The sequence below is a fragment of the Phycodurus eques genome, chromosome 3, assembly GCF_024500275.1.
Source record: "Phycodurus eques isolate BA_2022a chromosome 3, UOR_Pequ_1.1, whole genome shotgun sequence".
NCBI lineage: Eukaryota > Metazoa > Chordata > Actinopteri > Syngnathiformes > Syngnathidae > Phycodurus > Phycodurus eques.
Window position 1 is genome coordinate 11,950,653 of NC_084527.1, and position 14,035 is coordinate 11,964,687.

Genomic DNA, 14,035 nt, shown 5'->3' on the forward strand with positions numbered 1-14,035 from the left:
AAATATCCTCTTACATAATGCCCGACCTCCTAGAACATCATAAGGAACCAAAACACATTCCGTAGTATACTCCATAGTCACAACATGTTTCAGAGCATGATGCCATGCGTGTACATATACACGACCAGTCAATCAAACAAACATGAACTCTTAGTCTTCCTTGTAAAGTTTGATAGGAAAATAAAAATTCCTCGCTCGCACACACAAAGAAAATCCCCCTTAATGCTCCCCTAAGGATAAAGCACCACAACAGCAGAACCTGTAGACCGAACAAAGTTAACAGCGAGGCTCACTCAAAGGCCCTTTATCTGACCTAACACCACTTCAACAGGTGTAACGCAGCAGGAAGCTGGCCACTTCTCTACTTATTGTTTTTTTACACTGTCGCATCAACTGGAGTAAATGTCAGCTCAACGGATAAATACATATTATTTACGGCCTGCCATTTCAGGTGAAAGGGAAAGAGGGAAAGGATGGAAAGGACAAGAGCGGTGGCACTAATGGACACCAGTTTGTTCTTGTGTCTCCATCTGGTCCTGCTGTCTGTGTGGCCTGCGATAAGTCTGTTTCTGGGAAGGAGCTGCTGCAGTGCTCCAGTAAGTATTCTGAGGTGGTGGTGTTGTTTTATGTCTTGGGGTGGCTCAACTGTCAGGGTTTATGTAAATATCCTCACACGTGCTGCCTTTATGTTTTGGTCCACAGAAGAGATGAAGTCAGCTTTCTTCCCCCTAGCAAAGTCAACATTGATTGGCAGTTTTGATGGCCATCTGGAAACCACTTATTTCGTTTATTATCAGTTAAATTATTAAATTAACAAGAACTTTGTCTGTTTTTGTCTGTAGACTGTCTCTTGAACGTCCATAAGAACTGTCGAGACTCTGTTGCACCATGCGGAAAGGTAATTATCCTACACTGCCTTTGGTCTCCAAAAACAATGAGCAAAAATATTCATTTTAGTTTGTTCTTTGAAATGCACTTGGTATTTGGTTTCTCATCCAAACACATGGAGCATACAATTGTGGCCAAAAGTTTTGGCAGTGACCAAAATGTTTTGTTTCTCTAACTTTGTTCCTATGATTCACATTGCTTCTTTATGTTTGTAATGAAGTCAGTAATTCCAATTTCCCCCAAAACGCTGTATAGTGGCAGTGAACTCAACTTGCTTCATGACATGCAACAATTTGGCAGAGAATGACCAATTGTTCAAAAAAAAAAAAAAAAAAAGGACTTCAGGCTGTTTAATGCCACTCCCAGTTGAAGATTACTGGAAAACTAAACAAAACAATTATTGATTTGAAACAACCACATAGCTTTGCCTTGGGAAAGTCCGCTTAGCTTAATGCTAACAAACAGTGCAAAATGCCATAGATGGGATAATGAATAGCATTGATGTTTCGGTGTTGTAACCAGAGGTGGGTAGAGTAGCCAAATATTGCACTCAAGTAAGAGTACTGTTACTTTAGAATAATATGACTCGAGTAAAAGCAAAAAGTAGTCATTCAAATATTTACTTGAGTAAGAAAGTACTCAATAAAAAAAAAAAACTTCAGATTTTTTATTTTTTTTTAAATCAGAACATGAACATCGAATAAAATAAAATAATATGTGGGAGTCGACACCATTTCAATTTTTAACTGCCCAAAAACCAACAACACATACATTGGGCCCTACAGAAACATTATTTCCTTTATTCACTTAAATGACTTCATGAAGAAGCATTTTGCTGAACAGACTTATTGATTGTGTGCGTGTGCGACACCATAGGGATAGTGCTAATTTTGCCATACCCACTGCCAAAACAACAATAGAAACATCTGCAACTTACTGCAAGGTGTTTTCTCAAGTTTGAAGTGGGCTGAAATATCCAAGTTTGAGCAGTCACAATTTAAGAGCTGCATGATAAAGCTGTTGTTTTTTGGAGTCTTTAAAATAAACAGTCGCGCGGCTGTTTCCTGCCCCAAAATGAGTCATTTTGATTGGCTCGCGAAGGCTATGTGCGCGGTCATGTGACTACCTTGTGCCGTCTGTTTGGTGAAAAATTTGTCATTTTGATTGCCTCGCGAAGGCTACGTGCGCGGTCATGACTGCCTTATGTCGTCTGATTAGTGAATTGGAGTCAAATGACATTGGTGATCCCGTTAGATTTTCGCAACAGGCACCCTATGCGGAAGTCGAAAATGGTTTCTAAAAATAGACGCGCACACGCAAGAATGAATAAATAAAAGTAGCGAACGGCTTGTCGATCATTGTAACAGAGTAAAAGTATTGATCCTTCTTCACATTAATACTCAAGTAAAGTAAAAGTACGGTTCATTTAAAGTACTCTGACAAGTAGAGTTTCTGGAAAATGTTACTTGAGTAAATGTAACGCAGTAAATGTAGCGCGTTACTACTCACCTCTGGTTGTAACCCTTTAAGGAACAGATATTTGAACACAAATGGTGGAGCAACACATGCATACGGACTATACCAATATTCACAGGCATATATTTTCTTTATCCTCTGCAAAAAACTACTAGTGCTGCGCACTACGGCTTACTGCAACCTTATACTAAAATGACCCCTCCAATTTCCATCCATCCATTTTTCGTACCGCTTATCCTCCAGAGGCGGGGTACACCCTGAACTGGTTGCCAGCCAATCACAGGGCACATATAAATAAACAACCATGCGCACTCACATTCACACCTATGGGCAACGTGAAGTCTTCAATTAACCTACCATGTATGTTTTTGGGATGTGGGAGGAAACCGAAGTACCCGGAGAAAACTCACACAGGCACGGGGAGAACATGCAAACTCCACACAAGGGAGGCCAGATTTTAATCCTCAGAACAGTGAGACAGATGTGCAAACCAGTTGTCCACCATGCCGCCCCCTTCCAATTTCTACATTTTTAATTTAGGTACGAGAATCTCAATTCACCAATGCAACGTTTTGAGTTTTATGTAACAATTTTACCTTGTTAGATGTCCTTCTTGGAAACTCCAAAGTGCTGTGTGCTGCGATATGTTGCAAGCCACTGCCTTTGTTTCCCCTTCTCTCGCGCTACTGCACTGCCGGTCAGAGGCTGAATGCTAAATAAGAAATAAATCAGTTCCTGCCTTACAGGCAGGCGGGAAGGCAGTTAAAAAGTCTGGAAGAATAAATACCAACACTTGGTGACAAAAGGAATTCCTGGAATGATGTGATGTTCTGAACAGTGAAAAATAATAACAGCGCCAGTGTACACTGTTAGGTTTCAAAATGTATTTTGTCCAGACTTAGTTCATCCATTGTGATGTTCCACAAACAACAACCCAATACTTATTACATTTTAAAGGCACTAATATTTTGTTCATCAGGTTAAGTTTGTATGACATGTTTCCTCAGAAGCTGCAGGAGAAGAATCCATTGCTGATGAAAACCAAGACCTTGTCTCTCCCACAGAGTGAGTCAGAAAATGTCCCCCTCTCTTGTCTCCCATGTCCTCCCTCTCCCTTAATTTATTCTTTTCCTTTTTACCTGTCCTCCCATGTTTGCCTGTTGTTGAAAGTAAGCCATTTACCATGTCCCCCCACTCACCTGTATGACACTGGTTTTAAAAAAAGTTACATTTTAATCTGCCTCAGTGGAGGATCCATCCTGGATGCTATTTATGTGTTTGTTGCACATAAGCACAGAGGTTGAGTGAGGACATCTTCCTCCAGTGATAGGATATGTTTCACACTTAATTTGTAGCTTTCAATCTTCATTCATTCATTTCAAATTGACAACAAGTAAAGTTGCATCTTGTGGTTCTGGTGTCTCCTCCAGATTCTCTGAAAGACAACCCTTCCTCCTCCCCCCTCGCCTCTTCATCACATTCCCCAGCTTCCTCACTTACGACAATAACCAAAGAAAAGCGAGAAACACTCATGCCTCTCTCCAAAAGCCTCTCCGTCTCTTTAGAGAACAGGTAGGTACAGCTATAGTTCAACCCTGCCTATTAACGGTAATTAGATGAATTTCAACACAACACTTGCAAAAACTATAATTATAAATGTTTTAAGTGGTATTTTCAAAGGCATATTGTGAATGAGGGTTTCTATATTTTTAGTGGCCACAGATGTCCCAGGTCCTTATCCTATAAAACAAAAAAATATATATACCTGTTAATATAGCATTAAATGATAGCCGTACTTTATACCTGCCACAACACCACAAGGTTTCCGCCCCCAAAAAAATGTTCCATGCTGCTACACAGCTTCGAAATGTTTTCTTCATAACATGGGACTCACATCCACATCCACATGTGATATAATGCTGCCACCTTGAATAGTGTCTGTGATGTAATGTACTTCAGAAGCCATCTGTCCCTGATAAAACCTGTCACTCTGTGACGTTGACATGAATTTTGCTGTCCTTAATGCACTCGAGATCCATCCATTTTCCATACCGCTCATCCTCACTAGGGTCGCGGGCGTGCTGGCACGTAGCTCAGCTAACTTTGAGCGAAAGGCGGCCCAGCCCATTGCAGGGCACATTCGACAAACAACCATTCACACTCACATTCACACCTATGGGCAATTTAGAGTCTTCAATTTAACTACTTTTTGGAATGTGGGAGGAAACCAGAGTATCCAGAGAAAACCCACACAGGCACGGGGGAACATGCAAACTTCACACAGGTGAGGCCGAATTTGAACCCGGGTCCTCAGAACTGTAAGGCAGATGTACTAACCAGTTTCTAAACCAAAAATGTTTCTTAGAAAAAAAAATATTTTGAACAAATGATCTGGGTAATTTAAAGGACTATTCAGATTTCATTAGCCATACTGCACAAAGTGAAATTTTGAAATAAAGGTGAGTAATAAAATTATTTGCCAACTCCGTAAAAGGCCCAGTTTAGCGGTACTTAAACTATAAATATTGTTTATGCTATCAAATTAAAGTATTAAAGGATACCTTTTGTTTTATCATGATATTGAGTAAGAATACAAGATTTCAGCAAAATCCTGTGCCTTTCATTTAAAAAAAATGTCACCCAATAACCCTCACTCCGTGACATGTCATTTTTAATTGAATGGTTCTAAAAAGATCTGGTCGAAGAAATCAGCTTTTCTGGCAATTGTTATGTAATGCAGAGGTTCCAAATACCTTTATAAGAATCAAACATTGCAATTTTTATGCACTTATAAATTTACTTAAAAACCCCCGAATTGCATTTCGTAGCTAAGACCTGAGACTTCAAAGCTCAGGTAGCTAACTGGAAGTTCTATATCCCCTTTTTTTTTATATAGACTGCTGAGTGACACAGCAGGGATGGAGGTTGATTCCACTCCTACAGCTCACAGCTCACATTCTGATGAGGGGACTACTATTACAACAACCCCTCCTTCAATCGACCCACCAATCACTTCACAGGGTACATCAGCCCAGTGTAAACCTTTTATCGTTTGGTAGAACAGTCAACTTTAAACAGTTTAAAAACGTTATTTTGTAGATGATGTTGATGCTCCTCTACTGAGCGACCTGTCAGCCATCCAGCTGGGACTCGACGCAGAATCATGGAGTCTTGCAGTCAGTCCCGACTTCTGCAGGCAGCACGACAGGCGCGCCATCAAACGGCAGGATGTCATTTATGGTGAGGCTAGGTTTACCTCGTTGAGAGTCATTGGGGCATTTCATCCCAAAGCTCCTTGTTTTTCAGTTAATGCGTGAACATTCACATTTGTATACTAACCATAATCCTTCCTGTAGAATTAATGCAAACAGAACTTCACCACATCCAGACTCTGACAGTCATGTCCGAAGTGTTCAGACGAGGCATGCTAGTGGAGCTGCAGCTGGACTGGGATTGCGTGGCCCGGATTTTCCCGTGCTTGGATTCCTTGCTGCTCTTCCACAGGAACCTTTTTGGATCACTGCAGGAGTGTAGACAGGCTTCCATCCAACCCGGGAACCAGAGAAATTACCTCATCCATCAGATTGGAGACATCCTGCTTCAGCAGGTTGGTAATGATAGATACAGTACATGTTCACAATTGCAAAAATATTATAAATGTCCACCCATAAAACAAAAATTAAGATCCTCCTTTCAGTTCTCAGATGAAAATGCTGAAAAGATGAAGCAAGTATATGGAGATTTCTGCAGTCACCACATGGAAGCTGTCAATGTCTTCAAAGAGCTTCAGCAGCAGAATAAAAAACTCCAGAACTTTGTCAAAGTAGGGCACATCTCCAAATTATTGTATGCCTTCAAGATCTATGGATCATAAAATTGTCATTGTGGCCTCTCTGCCTACAGCAACAGAGCAATAACTCACTGGTCAGGAGAAGAGGGATTCCAGAGTTTATCCTTTTAGTCACTCAGCGCATCACCAAGTACCCAGTCTTGTTGGAGAGGATATTACATTATACTCAAGGCAAGTCAACTCAACATGGTGGTGCCTTGAGATGCTGGTGACCCAAATTAGTTGTTTTTTTAGATACGGGCCGTCGTTCGGATGATTGTTTTTTTTGTTTGTTTTTGCTTTGACTTGTGAGTAAACATTTTAGATACATACGAGTGCAGTATGGTGGCAACTCACTTCACGACAAGCAGACGCTTGGCAGATAGTGAGAAATTCTTCAAAAAAGATACTTTAAGCTGTTTGATGCCACTCCCAGTTGAAGTTTACTGTCAAACTAAATAAAAAAAGAAGATAATTACTCGTACTTTTCGAACAACCATATAGCGTTGCTTTAGGAACGTCAGCTTAACTTAATTCTAGCAAACAATGCAAAATTTCATAGATGGGCTAACAAATAGCATCAGTGTTATAAACCTTTTAAGCAACAGATATTTAACACAAAGAGTGGAGCAAGAAATGCCGACAGACAATATGGCAATCCTCACAGGGATATTTTCTTTATCCTCTGTGCATTACTGCATCTTATTAAGCTAAATTGTGGCCATCTCCATGTGTGAGGGACAGTCAAAAAGTAATGAGCCCGATTTAATTTAACCTACTAATATTTTGTTTGTTTTTTCTGAAATGTTTAATTTTTAATACTTGTTTGAAGGTTTATTTAATAAAATAAAATAAAACATTTTGTTTAAGCATCTCCTCTTCCTGTCAGTAATTTTGGAAATGAGGTCATTGTTGATATCTGTCAGAAGCAGACAGCTGTGATTGAATTTCTTGCTTTGGAAGAGGATTGTATATCTGTATGACTGTATTATACTGGTCACTGATGGTGTAGTGGGTTCAGTTCCCACTCAATGACGGTATGAATGTGAGTGCGAATGGTTGTCCGTGTCTATATGTGCCCTGCGACTGACTGGCGACCAGTTCAGGGTGTAGTCCGCCTTTCGCCCGAAGTCAGCTGGGATAGGCTCCAGCGCCCCGCGACCCTAACCAGGATAAGCGGTGTTGAAAATGGATGGATGGATGGATATATTATACTGCCCCCATGTGGGCACGGTACACATACCAGAAGGAGCAACACGCAATCACATATGATGCCAAACTGTTTGTCTTTACATTCTATTTATGGCATTACTATACGATTTTATAAAGTACAGTATAATGCAGTGCATGGCACAGTACCCGACTGGTTAGAGCGTCTGCCTCACAGTTCTGAGGACAGTTCAATCCCCGGCCCCGCCTGTATGGAGTTTGCATGTTCTCCCCGTGCCTCCGTGGGTTATCTCCGGGCACTCCGGTTTCGTCCCACATCCCAAAAACATGCGTGGTAGGTTGATTGAAGACTCTAAATTGCCCGTAGGTGTGAATGTGAGTGTGAATGGTTGTTCGTTTGTGTGTGCCCTGCGATTGGCTGGCAACCAGTTCAGGGTGCCCGAAGATAGCTGGGATGGGCTCCAGCACTCCCGCGACCCTAGTGAGGAGAAGCGGCTCAGAAAATGGATGGATGGATAATGCAGTGCTATTTTCCTTATTGAAGAACACATTACAAAAAAAAAACATTATTTTGTTTGGGAGGCTGAAACGGATTAATGGCATTCACATTCATTTAAATGGGGAAAGATGATTTGAGATTTCTGATTTAAGAGTGTGGTCACGGAATTAATTATACTCCCATCTCAAGGCACCACTTTAGTTTATCCGCTTCAAGCCGAACACTTTCTGTAACCTTGAACTACACAAGCAAAAATGAATATTTATCTGATTTTAAATGGCTATTTGAATAAAATGTCTATCTTAAAACTGACATTTCATAATTACTTTGACCTCTGTTACCATACTCTCGACAGAAGGCAGTCAAGAACACTCAAACTTGTCAAGTGCTATGGCTCAGATACGCGATATCATCGCAGCAGTGGACCTGACTGTAAGTAAGTACGAGAGATCTCAGGAGCTGCAGGAAGTGCTCGCCCGGCTGGAGAATAAGAGCTTGGCCAAACTCAAGAGTGGCAAGGTAATTCGCAAGCAGGACTTGCACAGCAAACACAGAGATCTACAGCACAAGGGACTGCTTTACTGGAAGACCGCAACAGGGCGCCTCAAAGGTTTGTAGAGCTACATATCTGGAACCAGATCTTTTTATTTTGTATTTATTTGACAGCTAATCTGATTTTTCCCCTTTCCTCTAGATACATTGGCGCTTTTGCTTACAGACGTCATGGTGTTCCTGCAAGAGAAAGATCAACGCTTTGTATTTGCGGCCGTGGTAAGCCTCAACCCAAATCGTGTGTGCAACTCTTGACTCCTACGTGTGTCTTATCTTATCTATTCATTTCCCATTTACTTTCAGGACCAGAAACCTCCTGTGATCCCACTGCAGAAGCTCATCGTGAGAGAAGTAGCCAATGAGGAGCGTGGGATGTTCCTCATCTCTGCTTCTTCAGCTGGACCAGAGATGTATGAAGTTCACACTACCACCAGAGAGGAGAGAAATGCTTGGATGAAACACATAAGACAAGCTGTAGAGAGGTTTGTTTTCAAATCAACTTCGTGTACTTTATTCAATATCTGACTACTGATGTTTCGTTGCCCCTAATAACATGTACATTGATTAATGTGACATTTTTACAGTACAGTCATTTGTGCTTGTGTACAGTATCGTGTGTGTTAATCATAATCTAACCTACTTAAACTTCATGGCAGCTGTCCAGAGGAAGAGGAGGAGGAGGAGCGCAGCGCTGAATCAGAAGAGGTCAAGCGAGCAGCGGAAGCGAAGGTTCAGAAAATCTCAAAGTTCCAAGGTAACATTTGAGTACAACTTAAAATTGGATGAATGGATTGAACAGTTAGCAATGAATATATTAATTAAAGTATATGTATTTTTTGAAGAGACATTGTTAAGTCAGGACCAGCGCATCTGCAACAGTTTGGAGGAGAAATTACAGCTATATGCTGAGCTCACAGAGTTAACCCTGCGCTCTCCAGAAGCCATAGCACATCGCCACCTGCTGGTACAACCTGACATTGATAGTGAGTCGCCAAGACAGGCCTCAACACTGCTCACAGCTGCACTTGGAGAAGGTGAGACAACCACTTAGAAAAGTGGTGAATTGCTTTTTATTGTGTGCGTGTGTGTGTGTGTGTGTGTGTGTGTGTGTGTGTGTGTATATATATATATATATATATATATATATATATATATATATATATATATATATATATATATATATATTTATTTATTTTTTTCCAGCAAGCGCAAAGATGTTTACTGGAATCTCTGAAATGCCAGTAATTTGGACATATATACTCTTGTAGGGTACAAATTTAAAACAATAATACTGTATCTACCTGTCCACATGTGTTTGCTATACTTTGTTCCTCCTGGATAACGTTATGCCACATTTACACTATGTTGCCGGCGGCCACAGCTGCCCGTTTCAGGCCACCATGGATAAAATGGGATGGTCGTGAGACAACGCGGGGGGACTGGATGGGCAAACGTGACAGACTGTGATTGCCGTGGATACTTGACAAGACGTTTAAAAAATTTCCACGGCAGTCATGGTGTAGACGAGAAACGTAGTCGGCCATAGTAACGCAACGAAACCTGACCGTACGTAATCGAGCGTTACACAGCTTGTAGGCAGTCCCTAGGGGGACAGGAAGCATATTTTTACGCTCACATGGCACATTCTCCACATTCGGATTTCGGAGGACAAAAATGGCCAGAGTCCAATGGCACATTACGTCTCAGCTACATGGGGGCTGCCGTGATCGCAGAGAATTTAGTGTCAAAGAAGCATAAAGCTTTATTTACAATTTAAATTTGTATAAGATAATTAATGCAATTCCAGTTTCAACATCATATTCACTCAAGTCAAAATAAACCAGCTCCCCAATGAAGAGTCTGCCTGACAATAACACAACTTCTGCGACTTGTTTGCTTTATCTGTAGCCGAGAACCTGATCACCATTCTTCAGGCTCACGATGGTCCTTCTTGTACAAAGTGACAACTCTCCAATTCGTGGGCCTGAGTCCTGCAACTACAATAGCCACGGCAGCAGCATCCAAGAATCTCCCTCAGAACGTAAGCGCATTATTTTGCAATTCTCCAATGTGAGACAGGCAACGTGTGCAGGCTATGTCATTTTGTCCCCTTGTTTCCACAGCGGATTACTTAAGCACACTCAGTATGAGCTCCACCTCTCTTGGATCAGACAGTGAGGGGACAGGGATGGATGGAGTTTTGTGGAGGTCTGCTGCTGAGCCAAAGAAAGGAGACACTAAAGATACACTGTTCAAGGTTCGGCCATTATAGTTCTCATTTGGAGATGTTTGTTGATAGATCAATATTTGTTATGTCCCTGTGTACTTACATAATATTCTGTAGGTGGCGGAAAGTGTACAGAGTCTGACTCAGCTTCTTTATAGTCTGCAGGTAAGAAATATATGAATAGAATTAGCACATCTTACATTTTATTCTCTTCTTCCCTTTTTCCTTCTTCAAAAATTAATTACCATAAAATATGTTTTATTGAGCACATTGGTATGTAAGCCGCACCCACTAAATTAAAAGAAATCTTTTTTTCACACATAAGCCACATTAGAACTCAAACAAAAACTGACAAACCTCACTTTAGGAAATGAACACAGGTGGAAACAGCATAAAGTAACATACAACCCCAATTCCAATGAAGTTGGGACGTTGTGTTAAACATAAATAAAAAACAGAATACAATGATTTGCAAATCATGTTCGACCTTTATTTAATTGAATACACTACAAAGACAAGATATGTAATGTTCAAACTGATAAACTTGATTGTTTCTAGCAAATAATCATTAACTTAGAATTTTATGGTTGCAACACGTTCCAAAAAAGCTGGGACACGACGTCCACAATTTCCAAAAACAATTTCAAATGTGGACTCGTCGGACCACAGCACACATTTCCACTTTGCATCAGTCCGTCTTAGATGAGCTCGGGCCCAGAGAAGCCGGCACCGTTTCTGGGTGTTGTTGATAAATGGCTTTTGCTTTGCATAGTAGAGTTTCAAGTTTCACTTACGGATGTAGCACCAAACTGTATTTACTGACATTGGTTTTCTGAAGTGTTCCTGAGCCCATGCGGTGATATCCTTTACACATTGATGTTGGTTTTTGATGCACTGCCGCCTGAGGGGTTTCAATTTCTCTGAAACATTTGATGATATTATGAACCGTATATGATGAATTCCCTAAATTCCTTGCAATTGTACGTTGAGGAACATTGTCTTTAAACTGTTCGAACAATTTTCTCACGCACTTGTTCCTTGCGCCAGCTTTGCTTGTGAATGACTGAGCAATTCAAAGAAGCTCCTTTTATATCCAATCATGGCACCCACCTGTTCCCAATTAGCCTGTTCACCTGTGGGATGTTCCAAATAGGTGTTTGATGAGCATTCCTCAACTTTCTCAGTATTTTCTGCCACCGGTGCCAACTTTTTTGGAACGTGTTGCAGCCATAAAATTCTAAGTTAATGATTATTTGCAAAAAACAATAAAGTTTATCAGTTTGAACATTAAATATCTTGTCTTTGTAGTGTATTCGATTAAATATAGGTTGAACATGATTTGCAAATCATTCTGTTTTTATTTATATTTAACACAACGTCTCAACTTCATTGGAACTGGGGTTGTACAAGTGAAAATACAGCAAGTGCCACAACAAAATGTGCACACAAACTCAGGTCCAGAATATTAATTTAGTCCAAACTCATGTGCAGCGGCTCAATTTGGATTTTTAATGACCAGGCCAATTGCTTTGAACTGAAAACTTAAAAACGTGAACAGTTACACTTCAAAATGAAGTTCATGGAGAAATGCATGAAGCGTAAACGTGATTCGTTAATCGTGGAAATCCGTAAATAAGATGCACGATTGCCTAACTTCAAGGGTTAAAACTTTAAAAAAGTTTTTTACTGCAGCTTACTTGATGTTGGCAGAAGTGTGTTTAAAGAACTGATATTCAGTTAGATATAGATATTTTTACAAGCAGTAGTTGTACTTCAATAATGTGAGTTGTTTTCTTTGCCATTTGCAGGCTGCTGTGACCCTCCAAGACAGCTGTCTCGAGATCCAGAAAATTCTCCTTCTGGAAGGAGACAAATCTCAGCTCAGGACCCTCGCCTCCCTCCAAAACAGCCTGGTATGAGTGCCTTGATATTGTCCTGATAAATGTTTTGGTATATCCGTGTTGTGAAAAGTTAACAGGAGATCTGCTATGGTGCAGGAGCAGGAGAGGCAGACGGGCAATGATAAGACAGAGGAAGTCGAAAAGAAGGCTTTTGAGAGGAAGAAGGAAGAGGTGGATGATGTGCAGAAACTCCATGTGAAACTGAAACAAGGCCAGCAGCGCTGGGACAAGGAATGTGTGGCCAGAGAGAAACAACAGGTTGGTCTCACACGCTCCTGATTCTCAAGACAGCTCAGTGAAGGCTTACTTTGTTTTGTTTTAATAACCTCATCTATGAATTACCTGACCCTCTGTCAGTTTTAAAAATCCAGTGTGCCTCACAAGATTGCCTACTCCTTGTCTATATGATGTACTGTATGTGTTGTGCAGAATGAGCAGGAGAGTGCACTGGAGCAGCGCGAGCAGCATTGCATCCTGGAGGCAGAGCGGCTGCGGTGCGAGCGAGAGGAGCTGGAAACTCAGCTGCTGGAGTATCGTAACAGTCTGGACAGACTGCGGGAGGGCCAGAAGAGTGTGGACACGGAGAAGAAGAAGCTCGAAGCCCAGCAGATGTTCCTCCAGACTTGGGGGCACAACCGTCAGAGCAGTCTACCTGTCACCATACCACTGGATGGATACAAGGTATGAAAAAGAGGAAGTAGACGATACAATAATGTAACCACTTGGAAGGGTCTTCAATACTGTGTAAAATGTAGAAATTAAGCTGTCTCTAATGCTCGAAACATTGGCACTTATTTTATACTTCTAGACTTAAAAACGATGTGGAAAAAATTCCCCCCCAAAAAAACACTCAGTATTTATTTAGGCTCATTTCCTGATGGTTTTCAGCCCACATTTCAGTCGAAAAACTGCTTGCTGCAGTGCAACACATCTTCTTCGCATAAAGTTGATCAGGTTGTTGATTGTGGCCTGTAGAATGTTGGTCCACTGCTCTTCAATGGCTGTGCGAAGTTGCTGGATATTGGCAGGAACTCAAGTCGGTTACGACGACGAACTGCAGTCAGGTCAAGACCCCGATGAGGACGACGTGCATGCAGATGAGCTTCCCTGAGACGGTTTCTGACAGTTTGTGCAGAAATTCTTTGGTTATGCAAACCGATTGTTGCAGCAGCTGTCTGGGTGGCTGGTCTCAGACGATCTTGGAGGTGAACATGCTGGACGTGGAGGTTCTGGGCTGCTGTGGTTCCACGTGGTCTGCGGTTGTGAGGCCGCTTGGATGTACTGCCAAATTGTCTGAAACGCCTTTGGAGACGGCTTATGGTAGAGAAATGAACATCCAATTAACGGGCAACAGCTCTGGTGGACATTCCTGCAGTCAGCATGCCAATTGCATGCACCCTCAGAACTTGCGACATCTGTGGACATTGTGCTGTGTGATATAACTGCACATTTTAGAGTGGCCTTTTATTGTGGCTAGCCGAGGGCACACCTGT

The 14,035-nt window shown here is 41.4% G+C and overlaps 1 protein-coding gene across 1 annotated transcript in view; it reads left to right on the plus strand.

Moving 5' to 3' along the window:
* Positions 1–14,035, plus strand: part of LOC133399984 (rho guanine nucleotide exchange factor 28-like) — a 51,459-nt gene that overhangs the window by 33,451 nt on the left and 3,973 nt on the right. Inside the window, 21 exon segments of the mRNA XM_061672077.1 lie at positions 452–596; positions 843–898; positions 3,372–3,429; positions 3,795–3,936; positions 5,261–5,385; positions 5,464–5,604; positions 5,721–5,971; positions 6,062–6,187; positions 6,268–6,385; positions 8,218–8,472; positions 8,557–8,633; positions 8,718–8,896; positions 9,071–9,168; positions 9,257–9,448; positions 10,323–10,360; positions 10,362–10,455; positions 10,538–10,671; positions 10,759–10,806; positions 12,450–12,554; positions 12,639–12,800; positions 12,972–13,223. Of these exon segments, the coding sequence (XP_061528061.1) occupies positions 452–596; positions 843–898; positions 3,372–3,429; positions 3,795–3,936; positions 5,261–5,385; positions 5,464–5,604; positions 5,721–5,971; positions 6,062–6,187; positions 6,268–6,385; positions 8,218–8,472; positions 8,557–8,633; positions 8,718–8,896; positions 9,071–9,168; positions 9,257–9,448; positions 10,323–10,360; positions 10,362–10,455; positions 10,538–10,671; positions 10,759–10,806; positions 12,450–12,554; positions 12,639–12,800; positions 12,972–13,223 (2,796 nt within the window).